The sequence below is a fragment of the Eleutherodactylus coqui genome, chromosome 10, assembly GCF_035609145.1.
Source record: "Eleutherodactylus coqui strain aEleCoq1 chromosome 10, aEleCoq1.hap1, whole genome shotgun sequence".
NCBI classification, from domain to species: Eukaryota; Metazoa; Chordata; class Amphibia; order Anura; family Eleutherodactylidae; genus Eleutherodactylus; species Eleutherodactylus coqui.
This window is the reverse complement of record NC_089846.1, coordinates 24,441,606-24,457,163: the sequence shown is the minus strand read 5'-3', so window position 1 is coordinate 24,457,163 and position 15,558 is coordinate 24,441,606. Positions and strand designations below refer to the sequence as shown.

Sequence of the window (15,558 nt, the reverse complement as noted above, 5' to 3'; positions counted from 1 at the left end):
TGAGCCTGAGCCGGGCCATCTTGTCCTCCATTGAAAATCGGGTCTTGTACAACTCAGGACTTCTCTGTTGGTTACTATCGCTGTCTAGGGCATACGCAGCAACCTTCGCCAGGACAACAGCTCAAACGCATCAATTCTCCTATCAGCTTTTTTTCACCGTCCGGCTTTCACATCCATACATAGCTATTGGTAAACGGTGGTTTCCACTATCCTGCGCTTACTTGCTATACCGATTATCCCTACTTTTCCAGATTCTGTCCATGTGGGAAACGAATGATATAGGTTCACGGTGCAAACTACAGCATATTAGCGCGCGCCCCCCCCCCCCTCCCCCCTCCCCTCCCCCCCCCTCCCCTCCCCTCCCTGCCACAAAGAAGAAACAGTCCAGATCCTCTCACAGTCATCCTGGAGCCCTTTATGCTCCAGCTTTCTGGCTGCGTTCAGTGATCAATAACTATACCCGACAGGTGCCACCCGCTGCCCATAGCCACTATCAGCACTGATGCTGATCATGGCTGTTAAGCCTTTAAATGACAGCGGCATTTAAATAACCCAATCAGTTTGGTGGTCCTAAACACCCCCCATCGCAATGAGATCGCAAACTAGCATTCGGTTGTCATGACAGCCTGAGGCCTTCTGAAAGCCCCCAGGACTCATGTATTTCTGCTTATGCCCTGTCCCAATAGAATGCCAGCAGAAATACCACGCTGATCAAATGATCACACGTTCAAGTCAAAAAAAAAAATGAGTGAAAAAAAAAGACTAAGAGCGGTAGCACCCGAATGTCGTTCAAACAGCCGTTGCTCCTTTGCTTTCACATAGGCGCAATAGTCATTCAGTAAATTGAGGCAAAGCGTGCCGGAGATCTCTTCTGGCTGGCTGCCTCCATTCAAAGATGAACAACTGTTACATCGAGAGAGAAACTTGCTCATTAAGGCCTTTTGTTTCAGTGAGCTGAAATGAAGTGACTAATGAGCGATTTTTCGCTCCGTCCTCTGTCAGGTCCCGGGTTCACCCAGGACGACTATAGGTAGTTAGCTGATAGTCGGACCATGCAAAGCCATCTTAAGGGCCATTTTACTCTGGTCGACTGGCAAGCGCAAAATCCGTTCCATCCATAATCGCTCATGCACGTTTACACAGGAGCAATCATGGCTCAGTGAATGGAGGCGGAGTGCGCCGGGGATCATATTGGCGCCCGCTTCCATTCACAGTAAACAAGCAGTCGTTCACACAGGTCAATTGTCTTTAGATTTTTATGCCTGCACAATCTGAACAACGAACGATTGTCATTCAGATTGCCGCGATCAAGCAAGATTCTGACAATTGCTCCATATAAAAGAGCCCTAAAGGTGCATTTAGACTTAATGAATATTGTTAAAAAAAAATCGTTAAATGACAATCGTTCGGTTTAAGCGTGAGCGAACCACGAACAAGAACCGTGCACTTTTCATTCATCGGCCAGAAATCATCGCCGGCTCGTTCACTTATTGCATATAAACACTCCCCGCTCGGTGTTGTACATAGGAATGTGGAGCGCTGAATGGAGAAGTGAGCGATTCTCCACAATGGATGAGCGAGCTGCTGATGACGTCACCAGCTCATTCGCTCAGGCAAAGGAGAATCCTGCATTCCTCGTTGTGTGTAAAAGGGCCGTTAGCCTGAATAGAAGACGGGTCTGCGAGACTGGAATGACAGCTTAGCTTTCAGCCCGTTAGCTCTCCTCTCTTGAACTTTGTTATGTAATTTATGACCACAGCAAAGTTTGTCTATGGCGTGGTCATAAATTAGCTGATAAGAAGGTGCAGAAGAGGAGAGATAAGGGTTCAATACTTAAACACATAACGTTATTTACTTACGTAATTATTCAGAGTGCAGAAAGGAGTTTTGAAATGAGGTTAAGGAAATTTAACAGCGAGGGAACAGGGTGCCTGGTAAGTAGGAATCTTGAACCTCCTGGTCATATGAGCCCATAAACTTATGTTGTTTATACAACCTGACAGGTTCCATATAAGTTAAAAAAAAGCCTCCCTAAAAGAGCCTGTAACTATTAAGGCACAAGAAAGCACTCATTGGTTAATACAGGCGCCAACCACATAGACATAACCTATCATTGCGTGACAGGAGCCGGTGATAACCAATCAGCGCTTCAGGTTCAGGAAAGCGCCGCTGGTTTAGAGCTGCTCCAATAACCACCATACAGGATGATCAGCTGCGGATTCTGCACCCGGTTTACAGTCTTGTATTCATAGTTCATCACTATTTAAAAAATGCTAATTCTGCTGCGTACAATTACCCATAATAGAATTTATTTTATATAAAACCGACCACGAAGAAAATGAGTGCTCGGGAGGTAAGGTGCAGTAATGTAATGCAATATGAGCGGCAAAGTCCAGTTTGCTGGAGTTTCCTCTCCAAAAACAGCAGGTAATGACCATGGAGCCTGCAGAGCATCAGGAGGGGTCAGGCAGCGCAGGTCCGAATCTGTCCATTGTCTGCACCACGAGTGAGAGGTGTTCCAGGAAAGAGCTGACGGACACCCGGAGTATACGCGCCTCGTCTGCTCGCCAATGCCTATAGAAATAGAACAAGAATCGTTAACCGAGAAGAGACTGGAAACATTTTACACAAGTCAGGGCCACCCCTAGAAGTAAGAAACTTTGTAAAAAATTTAGATGGATGGGGGAACACTTTTGGGCACCATGGTGGTGCCTGTCTGTCAGCTTGGTGGTGGCCATCTTGGTTTCAGCCCAAGAAACTTCAATGGAAAGGGGATCATGGAATACATGATTTGAGGGTGGAATTTCATCATTCAAACATGCTATCGTATCCCCACTGCTATAGAAACAGACTCTTGACTCAAACGAAGCTGCCAACTACCAACCCATCTAAACCGCCCTGACTAAAGTGTCAACTGACCTCCTGACAGCCAAACTGAGGGGCGACTACTCCCTACTGATCCTCCTCGAGCTCTCCGCAGCATTTGATGCTGTTGACCACAAACTCCTCAGTATGCTTCGCTCCATTAGCCTAAAGGACACTGCTCTCTCCTGCTTCTCCTCCTACCTATCCTTCAGCATCTCCTTTGCTGGCTCTACCTCCCCTCATCGTCCCCTTGCTGTTGGGGTCCCCTCCAATACCTGCAACCATTTTTGAGTTATGGCTGATGTCACGTTGAATATTAAAAAAGGTTATGTTGAATTATGTAGTAGGGAAAACACTAACTGCATGTACTTTTCAGATACCAGAAGATGCCATTAACAATCCAGGACAGAACGGAGATCATCCTGATGGTAACAGAAGTTCATGTTTCAATCAAGAACACCTAGGATGGCGGCCAGTGAGTGTGCAAAGTGTCAGGAAACTGATTCAGGAGTTCAGGGCAAATGGAGACTGGTTGTTGGAGTATTTGCGATCCCCAGGTGTCAGCAGCCACGCTAGTTGTTTTCAAGCTGGCAATGGAGCACAATGCGAGTCAACCAATTATTGCAAGGATCCTCAAGACATCCAAGCGGCAGCCATACAAACTGCAGCTGCAACAGAAGTTGTGTGAAGGTGACAGCGAACAACCTCTGAATTGTCAGAATGATCTGACTTCTGTCCTGGATTATTAATTGCATCTTCTGCTACCTGAAGAGACGCGATTAGTGTTTTCCATAACAGATAATTCAACATAATCATCTTCATAATACTCAACGTGATATTGTAACTCAAATAGACGCAAGTATTGAAAAAATGATTGCCCCATCAATTTCATAAGATTCTACCCTTCAAACATGTATCCCATGACCCCCTCTGCATTAAGGTATTTGGATTGAATCGAAGATGGCCAAGAGGAACCATCAAGGATTTTCCTCCACTAACCTAAGGTTGGATCAACACGGGGGCCGATTTGCAGTGGAGTGTCCGCAGCGAGCATTCTGCAGTGGAAAGCCGGCCTCCAAACACGCACAATATGGTGTGGATTTCGAAGCGGGTTTTATCACATATTTCTGTGCGGAATTCACCCCCTTATTGATAAGAGGTGAATTCCACAGTGGAAACAGTGATAACATTGACAAACTGCAGAACTGAATTCTTCACGTCAATTTCCGCAGCTTGTGGAAAGATTTTCAAATCTCATCCACTTTGCTGCTACTGTAGATGTGGGAATTTCCGTGTGGACCCCGGCAAATCCGTCCTGTCTGGACTCCCTGAAGTGTATGTATTACAAGGTTTTCTGTTTGTATCAGTTTTCATTCTGAAGATACTCGAGGTGGCCCTGACTTTTGAATCACCCTGTACATACATACAGTGTTGACAGATACGTCCCGTCCAGCGAATCTGAGTGACGGCGCCGCAGCGTGCCTCTGGGGCTAAACTACTACAAAATGCAACAAAACCACAAGCTGCACTTTATGGCTAAAGAGAATAGTATTCTACCTTAGAGCTTGTATAGCAGACACGGGGTTGCGTATGTCATAGACTGGTAGAGTTGGAAGGGACCTCCAGGGTCATCGGGTCCAACCCCCTGCTCAGTGCAGGATCACTAAATCATCCCAGACAGATGTCTGTCCAGCCTTTGTTTGAACACTTCCATTGAAGGAGAACCCCCCACCTCCTGTGGTAACCTGTTCCACTCATTGATCACCCTCACTGTCTAATATCTAATTTGTGTCTCCTCCCTTTCAGTTTCATCCCATTGCTTCTAGTCTTTCCTTGTACAAATGAGAATAGGGCTGATCCCTCTGCACTGTGACAGACCTTCAGATATTTGTAGACCGCTATTAAGTCTCCTCTCAGCCTTCTTTTTTGCAAGCTAAACCTTCCCAGATCCTTTAACCGTTCCTCATAGGACATGATTTGCAGAACGCTCACCATCTTGGTAACTCTTCTCTGAACTTGCTCCAGAGCTCCCCTTTGTTACCCCCCGCCGCGCACCCGAATCTTTTCGACCGAGTAGGCAGTTACTCGAAAAAAAGCGATGCTCGATCGAGTAATTGTCCTAAACAAGCACGTCGCTCATCTCTAGAGGCCTCCAAGATTCACCACCGCGACGTCAGATTGCTTCTTCCCCAAAGTGATGCGCGGCTGTTTTGACATGAAAACGCCTCACATCCTCAGGGAATTCATATGCTGGAGAGCGCGATATGGGGGCGGGATTCACGGCCTGACATCGCGCTCACCCGTGTGAAGTTAGCCTTAGGAGGATTTGTGTAGAAAGTTCATCACAGAAGAACTCCCAACAGAATACAGAATTGTTTCGGAGATCAAGAAAACAAAGATATAATCTAAATACAAGAGTGTAAAGGCATCCCACAACTACTCCTCCACATCAAGATGCAACTTTTGGAAGGTAGTTTACCTCCAATGGAAAATTGGTAAAATAATCTCTCCTCTGGTCTCACCCAATGTAACCTCCAGACTCCTGAAGTCTGCCCCTGGTCTATTCCTCACCCTGTTCTTCTATCATTAGAACAGTCTTCTCTCAGATTTCCAAAAGTATTCGTTAATTGTGGGTTACCCATCACCACTTATTGGCTTACACTCCAGCTGGTGACCATAGTATGACAGTATGACTTACACATGGAGGACGTTGTCCGTGACGCTCAGGGTCTTGCTTACTCCTCCCTTTCGTGGTTCTGCGTCGGGGCTCAATGAGTTGTGGGCGATCTGGGCATCTCTGGCGCAGGGGAAGGGCACATGAAGCTGGCTATATAGTAGTGGTTAGGGGAAAAAAAACTGGTAATTCTGTACTTCACCAACCATACCCCTGGCCTAAGCCAGGCGATCTCATAAACTGCCATACTAGACAATGGACAAGAATGGCGCGATTTCTGGAGAAAAAAAAAACCTGTCTCGTTTTTCCCTAATCCTGGACTAACCCTTAAAACGACAAAACCCCTTAATGCCACAGGATGTACAATTACATCATGCAGGTTCAGGGGGTGTATGGAGGGAGATCGCGTGTCAATCCCGCTCCATACAATGCGGATGCCAGCTGTTTCTTACAGCCGATACCTGCCTGCAACAGCTCCGATAAGCCGCGCTGCTCATCGAAGCTGTTAACCCTTTAAGTGCCACTGTCGATTCTAACAGCAGCATTTAAATGCCCAGACCGAAGGTCGGGGGTCTCATACACCCGGCCACGATGAGATTGCAGGGAGCCGTGCGTTTGTCATGGCAGCTGGGATGCCATTGCAGAGTGCCAAGCAAGCAAGTGGCGAGGCTTGATAAAATGCCTGACAGATCGCGGTAAGATGTAATGAAACAGGATTACATCATACTGCAGACGCAAACAAACCATCTCAAGTTCGTATCCCCTATAGGGATTAAAAAAACTGTAAAAATAAGTTTATAGCCCCATTTACACTGATAGATGATCGCTTAAGCAAAAGTTTGAGTGAGTTTTGAGCGATCATCTTTGCATACTTTATAGTAGCTACTATAGAATATGCAGCTGGAGCGGGACACAGCCATGGCCGCTAATAGAACAATACAGCTGTTTTGTATAAACAAACAGCTGTATTCTTCTCGCTCTGACTGCTAGTGTACCGCTGTGAATTCACAGCAGGACACAGGCAAAGAGAATCTTATCAGTGCAGCCCGCTGATAACAGTTGATCAGTCAGTTCTAGCAAGCTAGAATTCAGCGAATCGTGCACAAAATCTGCACAATGTCCCTGCATTTAGACAGAACGAGAAACGCTCAAAAGAAGGCTTTGAGCAATTCTCGTTGTATCTGAAAGGGCCTAAAAAGTTTTACTAAGGGCAAAAGCAATGCAACAGAAGAGAGGTGCAGTTTCCCACGCTTATCAAAACAGCCCCCTGATTGGTAGTCAGTCACATCTCCTCTACTGGTGTCTGTAGTTCTGGTGTACAATAATTACCGGGCGGCATCGCAGCAATTCAAGAGCCTCAGACACTAAATACACCCCACAGCCGTCTAACAACCATCTCACAGTCTCCGCATCACGTGGAAGGATACAACTGCAGCGCGTCCTCCGCCGCCATTGTAACTACTGGCAGCCGTAAGCACGTACGATAGAGAGCAAGCGTACAGTACAGAGAAGTATGGCGCCTCTGTAGCGCTCGGAGGACTGATCGCTGGTATTACAGATTGTCTTGACGAAAAACAAAACACAAGTATCTGGCGCCACCTGATGGTTGCTATTAAAAGTGCACGTAAAAAAATAACTGCATAGAGGTGGTTCCCTACATCACTGCCGGACCGCTTATCTTTGTGGATGAATATAAATGATAAATTCACTTTTTTTTCCAGTTTAGCAGAATCTAAGGGAGGGCAAATATATCACTGCCACCGTCTGCAAACACACACCCTCCTCCGGTCACCAGACTACTGTAACCACAGCTACAGCGCATCAGCTAACAGCGGTCACGTGACAGCTCCCCAACTCTGGAATGTCTCATTGTGTTTCAGAGCAGAGGGGATACAAGTCGTAAAAATGCCATCTTTTCTTTATAAAGCGCTAATGTGTGTCTGTGTGTGGTATAAAGACATGTTAATGCTAAAGAAGGCTTTGTAAGAACGGAATTAGACCTTCAAAATATAAATTCATCTTTTTGTAAATGACAGTAACAGTTCTGCCCCCCCCTTTTTCTTCGCATATTCGCTGTAGAGGATGATAGTGGTACGGTCCGTTGCTGTAGAGGATGATAGTGGTACGGTCCGTTGCTGTAGAGGCTGATAGTGGTACGGTCCGTTGCTATAGCAGCCAATGTAGCTGCTGAGGGAGCTCCGGGACCTGCAGGTCTGTGCCGGCTCTAATCGATTCCTACTTTACTTGCTGAAACTTGTAGTTCCCCATCAGGTGGAGAATAGTCATACTGAGCCTCACAGCTGGGACTTGTAGTTCATCAGTAATTGTGCAGTATGCATGCTGGGGTTTGTAGTTTCTCATCAGGTATGGAGCGTGCATGCTGGGGCTTGTAGTTCATCAGCAGTTGAGCTATATACATGCTGGGGCTTGTAGTTCATCAGTAGTTGTGCAGTATGCATGCTGGGGCTTGTATTTCCCCCATAGGTGCAAAGTATGCATGCTGGGGCTTGTAGTTCCTCAGTAGGTGTAGACTATGCATGCCGAGGCTTGTGGTTTGCAGTAGGCATGCTGGGGCTTGTAGTTCCTTAGCCGATGTGGAGTATGCATGTAGTATATTGTGGGTTGCAGTAGGCATGTTGGGGTATGTTTCCTTCCACCAGTATTTTAGGTGTGACTCTCAGTAGAGGTGGTGCTGCCATGACGTGCGCCAGGTGTGTTAAGAGGCACGAGCACCATAATCCATTTGGCACATCTTATGGCCATCCCCACGCCAAGTCTGAACTCTACGGCAGCTGCAGGGGGGCTGGCATCGGCTTCAGCTCTAGTTTTACACCAGTTTCTGGCATAAATTACAGTAAATCAGACGGCCACTTGCAGCATTGCCCACTTTTTGCCCGATCCTGCCCACTTCTAGAAATGTGGCAGATGCCAACATAAAGAGTTCCATCAGTTGCTAATGATGGCGGGTTTCATAATTTTCAAGTTTTGTACACCAGGAATCTATCATACAAAACGTGGCCCGCGGAGGCTGGAATATTCCCCATATCAGCTGTAGTGTAGATATGCTGGGCTTTGTAGTCCCACTTTGATTAATAGTATAGAATGACCTGTTTAAACTCTATATTAACTCTTGTGTCTGCAGTTCTGTATTTCAGCAGCCATGTATAAGTTGGATCTCCCCTTAGACCTGAAGGAAGTCGCCGCTATCGAAGGGCGAAGAAACAGAGAGCAGCAACGACAGAGCCGAATATTCAATGCCAGAGCTCGCACAATGGGGGTAAGCCTAGTATGGGGCGCAGGTCCTGTCGGCGCTCGGATCGCGGTGGCGTCATATATTCATGTCCTTCTTGTGTAGGTTGATGCGGCCGCACTGGAGAAGCAGGTGGAAGAAAGGACGACGATGGAGAGAATGGAGAAGGCTCGTGAGGAGGCATTTGGTAAATATTACTGAGGAAACCTGACTCCTTATGGAAGTGGTGAATATATGAACCCCCCCGGGGACCCCAGATACGGTGGAAAAGTGTGAAATTTAAGGGAAAAAGATAATGTGAATGACCCCCAGAGGTCTTATATGATGTCATAGGGGACATAGATGGTAAAAAAAAGGCTACAAAAATAAGTTTAAAAAAATTACAGAATAGTAGAAATTATATATTAAAACGTCCAAAACAAAATGAAGACTCCATTCCTATACTTTATTGTAGTATAAATATACTAACTATAAATAATAACTCTAAATGTGAAAAAAAAAAAAAATGGAAAAAGGGCAGTGAAATAAGATATTAAAAAATAGCCCAATATGTCACGGAAAAGAAAATGCAGAAAAAGTCATTTTGGTAGCCGAAGAAAAAATAAAATAGGGCAGTAAAACCAGCTGAAATCCCTAAAACATGTCTGGCTCTCTAGGACCAAAACAGCCTGGTCCTTAAGGAGTTAATAGCCAGAAATACATGGCAGTCCTGGTCCACCATGACTTCCAAACTGCACCCCACATTGTCATTGCGGGGATAAGGGACGGTGGGGGGGGGGGGGGGGTGTGCTTTCAGAAGACAGAGGGAGCTCCCTCCCTCTGTTGGGCCATTTAATGCCACTGTCCAAATTGGTTAGCAGCCAGGATCGCAGTTATCTTAGCCGACACCCATTGTGTATGGAGCAAACTCAGCTTCTGAGTCCACTTCATACATCCCCACCACCAGAGGGAGTATATGTACACCCTTTTGCCTGAAGGGGTTAAAGTGCCTAGTAGAGGGGTCATCCTGGACCCCAATGCTACGAGGGTGGTCTCAAAAGTTATTAGCCTAACCATGAAAGAAATATTTTTCATTTCTACTGTTCAGTTATTTTTCAACATAGTCCCCTGATATTTCGACACAATTGGCTCACTAGTGTCCCAAGGCTGAGATACTGATGACGTAGAAGTTTTTGTGGAAGTATTTGAAAACCTCCTCCATAGCACAAATGACGTCAATCAGAGGCGTATCTTGAAGCTTCTGGGCCCCAATGCAAAACCTGTAACAGGGCCCCAACTATAATGCTTTATTCATACTACTAGGCTTGCTATATGGAGAAGAGAGGCCTTATGGGCCCCCTAAGGCTCCTGAAGCCCAGGTGCAACCAACTCCACTATAGTTACGCCCCGCCATGTTATCGCCTTTCTTGAAATGCATTCCTTCCAGCTCTTTTTATTTAGATTTGAGAAGAGATGAAAGTCTGAGGGTGTCAAAACAGGAGAGTAGAGTAGGTGCGGCACGGCTTTGTGGCTGGCCGCGTTGTCCTTGTGGAAGAGAACGCCTTCTGACAACTTTCCACGTCGCTTCTGCTTGATCTCCTCACGCAGTTGCCTCAGCAGGTTAGCGTAGTATTCCCCTGTCACAGTTTCCTCCTTTGGAAGGTAGTCCATCATCCTCACGCCCTCAGAGTCCCAAAAAATTGCCATGACCTTCCCAGCTGAGGGCTCTGACTTGGCCTTCTTTGGTGGAGGAGATGAGGGGTGTTTCCATTGCATAGAGCTCTGTTTGGACTCCAGCTGAATGAGGTGACCCAGGTTTCGGCGATAGTTATGAACCATCTCAAGAACACATCTGGATCAGCTCTGAGCAGCTTGAGGTTCTTCCTTGATGTGTTGTACCTCAGCATCTTCTGGTCAATAGTCAAAAGTTTCGCAACCCATCTTGCTGAAACCTTCTTCATCCCCAGATTGTCAGTGTGAACGTGATCAACAGTTGTCTTAGGCAAGCCCACAGTCTCAGCAATCTGCTTCACAGTAAATCTTCGGTTGACAATTTAGTGGATTTTCTTCACATTTTTTGGGGTAGCCACATCAACAGGTCTTACAGGGTGGAGGTCATCTTCAGTGCTGGTTCTCCCCCTCTTGAATTTCGCCATCCGTTTTTTCACCATCCATATGAAGGAGCATGATCCCCAAGTGTTGCCATCTTTGAGCCAAGGCAGGAAGCCACTAAGTAGTAACGTCATCTGCTCTGGTGGACCCAGGCTGGCATATAATGATGATGTCCCTTATTTGATCACCACCTTTAACTCGCTCTTCTCTTCTTGATTTGACAGATGCCGACAGAGAACAATATGATAAAATAGCTCTGATGCTGGAGCAGAAGGAGCAGCAGTTGTCTCGAGATCTCGACCAAGCCGTACAGAACTACAGAGCACAACATCAGTATCCGGAGACCCGAAGAGAATTTGACTTGTATGATCCAGAAGCACTAAAGAAGGACAGACCAGCCAGAGTCAGCGACGACGACCCCCGGTGTGGACCCGCCAGCCTACAGAAATTTGCTGGAGAAGACCTGAATGAGCAGAAGCGGAGAGAGTTGCAGACAGAGATGACTAAAAACTGGCTGCAGGGGCAAATAGAGGAGAGAAAGAGGAGTGAAGCACAACAAATGTATGCAGGTCAGTTAACCTTCAGGTTAGGGCTACATGGTGACTTTGGCCATGACACGCATTGCAAGGCCAAAGATCGCAGTGTTGCCATGCCTGAGTCGCATATAATATAAGAACCCGCTGGACTTCTTGCAATGATTGGGTCACGGTCGCGGCAACTTGCATATCACAACGCAACCGCATTCACTTACATTACATACAACACAGGCAGGGCGACACTGCGATCTTCAGCCGTGAGACAGCAAGGGCATTCCTGTTATTGAATGTTATGATGTATCACCAGGATGTGCGGACGAGTGCAATAACGGTCCAAGAAACTTGGACCGATACACTTGCTAAGCCACAATTTTTATGCAAGTGCGACGTGTTTTGCAAAAAAAACCCGCATTGCATAGCTGCACTTGCGATTTTTCTCGCACGTGGAAATCGCGTGAGAGAATCAGGGCTGTGGAGTCAGAGTGCTAGCCAGTTTGGTGGCGTCAGTAGAAATGTACCAACTCCGGGTTATAAAAAATACTAGTAATTATTAGGAAATTATAGTACTAGTGTTTCTGGTGGAGCAACGTGCCACACAGCTCTGCTACATGTACATCACACACACAGCTCTGCTACATACATTGTTCATCCCATACAACAGGGATCAGAAGCAGCACAGCACTGGAGATGAAGGATCTGTGATGATGTCACCGTTATGCTCCACCCCTGATCACATGTTGGTGATGCTCATCCCAAGTGAATGACTTACGTGCGGATTTTTGCTGCGGAATCTGGGGCTGGCGTCTGCCTACGGGTTCTGCAACAATAACCCTCCATAGCATGCTATGGAAAAATTATTCTTCCTGCACACGAGTGGAAACCAATTCTGGTTTCTGCTTGCGGATGAAAAATCGCAGCATGTACCATTTTCCTGCGGTAGCCACACAGCGGCTTCCATTGAAGTCAATGGAAGCCGTCTGACATTGCAGGCATGCCGCAGATTCTGTGGGAAGCGCATGTGCGACGGCGAGCCATGTGGACCATCTGCAGTACAGAGAAGCCGAAATAACACAAGTCTGCGTTTGCATGAGGCCTTTTTTTCTCATAACTATGTGTTGTGCCATTATAGGAAAATTTATTTTCAGAACTGACTTTTTTTGGTCTTATAATTCACAAAATGCATGAAAAAATAGTAAAATCATCATAACATAATATGCAAGGCTGAAAAAAGGCAACAAGCGGATCTTATTTGTTATTGCCGCAGATAATTTATATGACAGAAAGCGAGTGGAGCTGGAGGAGAGAAGTCAGCACCTAAGCAAGATGGAAGAAGAGTGCCGGAAGGCGATGAAGATGGCCACCGATAATTTTAACCAAGCCTTGGTAAGTCGGCCCTTATGGACAGCGACAACCTAGATGTTCTGTTCTGACGGGGATCTCCTCTCTCGCTACAGGCCATGGAGGCGTCGGAGCGCAGGCGACAGCAGAAGCAGCTGGAAGAAGATAATAATTTTGCAGAGATTTATAACCACCTGACAGGAGACCTGCTGACGGAGAATCCCGCTGCTGCAGTCAGCGCCTTTGGGCCACATCGTGTTGTGCCAGATCGCTGGAAGGGAATGAGCCAAGAGCAGCTCAAAGACATCTTGGATGTTCAGAAACAGCAGTGCCAAGAAAAGCAGGTAGCATGTCCAAAATCCTAAAGGGAACCTGTCACGTCCGCTATGCCACCCTCACCAAGAGCAGAACAAAGTAGTGACGAATATGCCGATTCCACACACGGGGTAAAGTGGTTTCATAACTTCCATGTCTATACAGGAGCCCATGGCCATAGAAGAGTCATGGCAGCTGCTAAACCTTCCTAGTACATAGCAATCAGGGGCGTAACTATAGAGGATGCAGGGGATGCGGTTGCACCCGGGCCCAGGAGCCCTAGGGAGCCCATCAGGCGTCTCTTCTCCATATAGGGAACCCAGTAGTATGAATAAAGCATTATAGTTGGGGGCCCTGTTACAAGTTTTGCATCGGGGCCCAGGAGCTTCAAGTTACGCCTCTGATAGCAATCATGGGGGGTGGACAGTGGTAGCAGCCATCATGACCCTCCTCTGGCCGAAGGCTACTGTATAAACGTGGGTTATTAAAAATAAACAGCATTTTACCCCGTAAGTAATAGACCACTGAAATCGGCGTATCTGTCACTACTTTATGGTGCCCTTGTGAGGGTGGCATAAAGGACTTCCGTTAAAGGTTTCCGTTAAACTTTCAGTAACGTACCTTTGCAACTCTTTACCTTTTGGCTAGAGTGGTAGATTCTTCTACTGCTCTGCAGGGTACATCATGTGACCAGTATCCCACACTGGTAAGGGGGAAAAGCACCTACAGGGATACATCCTCTGCATCTAGAGGAAAATAGGTTTACACTGACATAGAAGGGGGTTCTTTACTGTAAGAGCAGTGAGACTATGGAACTTTCTGCCTGAAGACGTGGTGATGGCAAATTCAATAAAAGAGTTCAAGAGGGGCCTGGACGCCTTTCTTTGAGCGTTACAATCAGTTTCAGAAGGGTTGGTGATTTGGGGATTATTCTGATTGCCAGAGTGAAGTCAGGAAGGATTTTTTCTCTTAAATGGGGAAAGTTGGCTTCTATCTCATTGTTTTGTTTTTTTTTTGCCTTCCTCTGGATCAGCCTTGGGGGGTAATAGGCTGAACTGGATGGACATACGTATTTTTTTTAGCCTTACATACTACTCGGATGTTACTATATTGATGTTTTCAGAGGCTGAAGGAAGAGGAAAAGCAGCAGAGCACAGAGTGGGACAAGCAGAGAACACTGGCCGCACGGGCCGCAATGAGCTTGGAACAACAGGAGCAGGAATTCAGCAGGAACATGAGGAAGAGACTGGACGGGTACAACCAGCAGCTGAGCAGAGAGCAGCGGGCACAGTAAGTATATCCGCAGGTATAGGGAGCGGCGATCGCACATGGCTCATGCTGCTCCATTCTCTTCAATGGTTCCACTTGAGATAGCACAGTTCCAAGCGCTCAGCTATCTCTGGTGGTCCCATTGAAGTGAACGGAGTGGCATCTGTAATCACTGTTGCTAACACGTCAGCAATGGAACATGCCAGGGCTCCGTTCTTGCGATCAGTGGGGATGCCGTGGGCGAACCTCTGCCGATCTGCAAGGTATCGCCTATTCCTTGCATAGGGAATAACTTGTAATAATGGCCCAACCCCTTTAAATTTAACTGTTCCACCAGCGATTAATGAGCCATAGACTAAGGAAACTGTGCTAGACGGCACGCTATAGTAGCACCATTAAAGTTTATGCAGTAACTAGCCCCCACCACCACTAGTCTCTTTCGAAGATTTCCATTGGCAAACATGTAATACGTAAAATAGCGTAAAAACATTCTTCATGTATTATGGTAAATCTTTATTGGAATGTCTTGTTCTTTTGTAGCCTGGATTACCTGGATACTGCGGTCTACACCAACAACCCAACCGCTCATTACCACAGTCAGTTCAACACCACCAGCCGCTGAATGATGCTCACCTCCGTGGTTATACAGCCGCTCAAATCTCTAAATCGGAGATCCTGTCCGTTGTAGGCCGAGTTCGCACATCAATAAAGATGATATTTGCTGTAATCTGCAATGTGAAGTTATCACTCACAGCCTAAGGGCTCCTTCACACAGGCGTATCTTCACCGCGTATTGGGCATGCGTATATCGCGTGCATAATATGCGCTTAATAGAGTCAATGAAAGTAAATGGATTTTCATGGATCCATTCAAACTTCCATATAGTCACTGCGTATGTTACATGCATAAAAAAAGATTGCAACATCTTCTATTTTATTGCATGTTGCGCGCATAACAGCCCTATTTTCTATGGGTGCGTATAATACGCAATGCATGCACAAGTACTAGATAGCAGTTGCAGTTTTCACGCACGTGCTAGGAAACATGTTAAAGAATTTGAACAACACCAGGCTGTCTTCCCTGCTTGCGTTTTTTGTGTGCGCGTAACATACGCGGGTATATGCGTGCAAAAAAAGAAAGCATACGCAGGGAAAATTGAACAATACGTATTTCAAGCACTACAATGTTTACACAGTGTTTTATGCATGAGCCCTATAGCT

At 46.3% G+C, this 15,558-nt stretch overlaps 1 protein-coding gene across 1 annotated transcript; it reads left to right on the top strand.

Annotated features, from left to right (window-relative positions):
* The first annotated feature begins 7,667 nt into the window (after positions 1-7,667).
* LOC136580222 (RIB43A-like with coiled-coils protein 2) lies at positions 7,668-15,065 on the top strand. The gene is made up of 8 exons (XM_066580599.1): positions 7,668-7,750; positions 8,682-8,816; positions 8,895-8,976; positions 11,105-11,449; positions 12,681-12,799; positions 12,871-13,098; positions 14,193-14,359; positions 14,879-15,065. Exons 2-8 carry the CDS (start codon positions 8,700-8,702, stop codon positions 14,958-14,960), a joined length of 1,140 nt encoding a protein of 379 aa, XP_066436696.1. The 5' UTR covers positions 7,668-7,750; positions 8,682-8,699; the 3' UTR covers positions 14,961-15,065.
* The last annotated feature ends 493 nt before the right edge of the window (positions 15,066-15,558 follow it).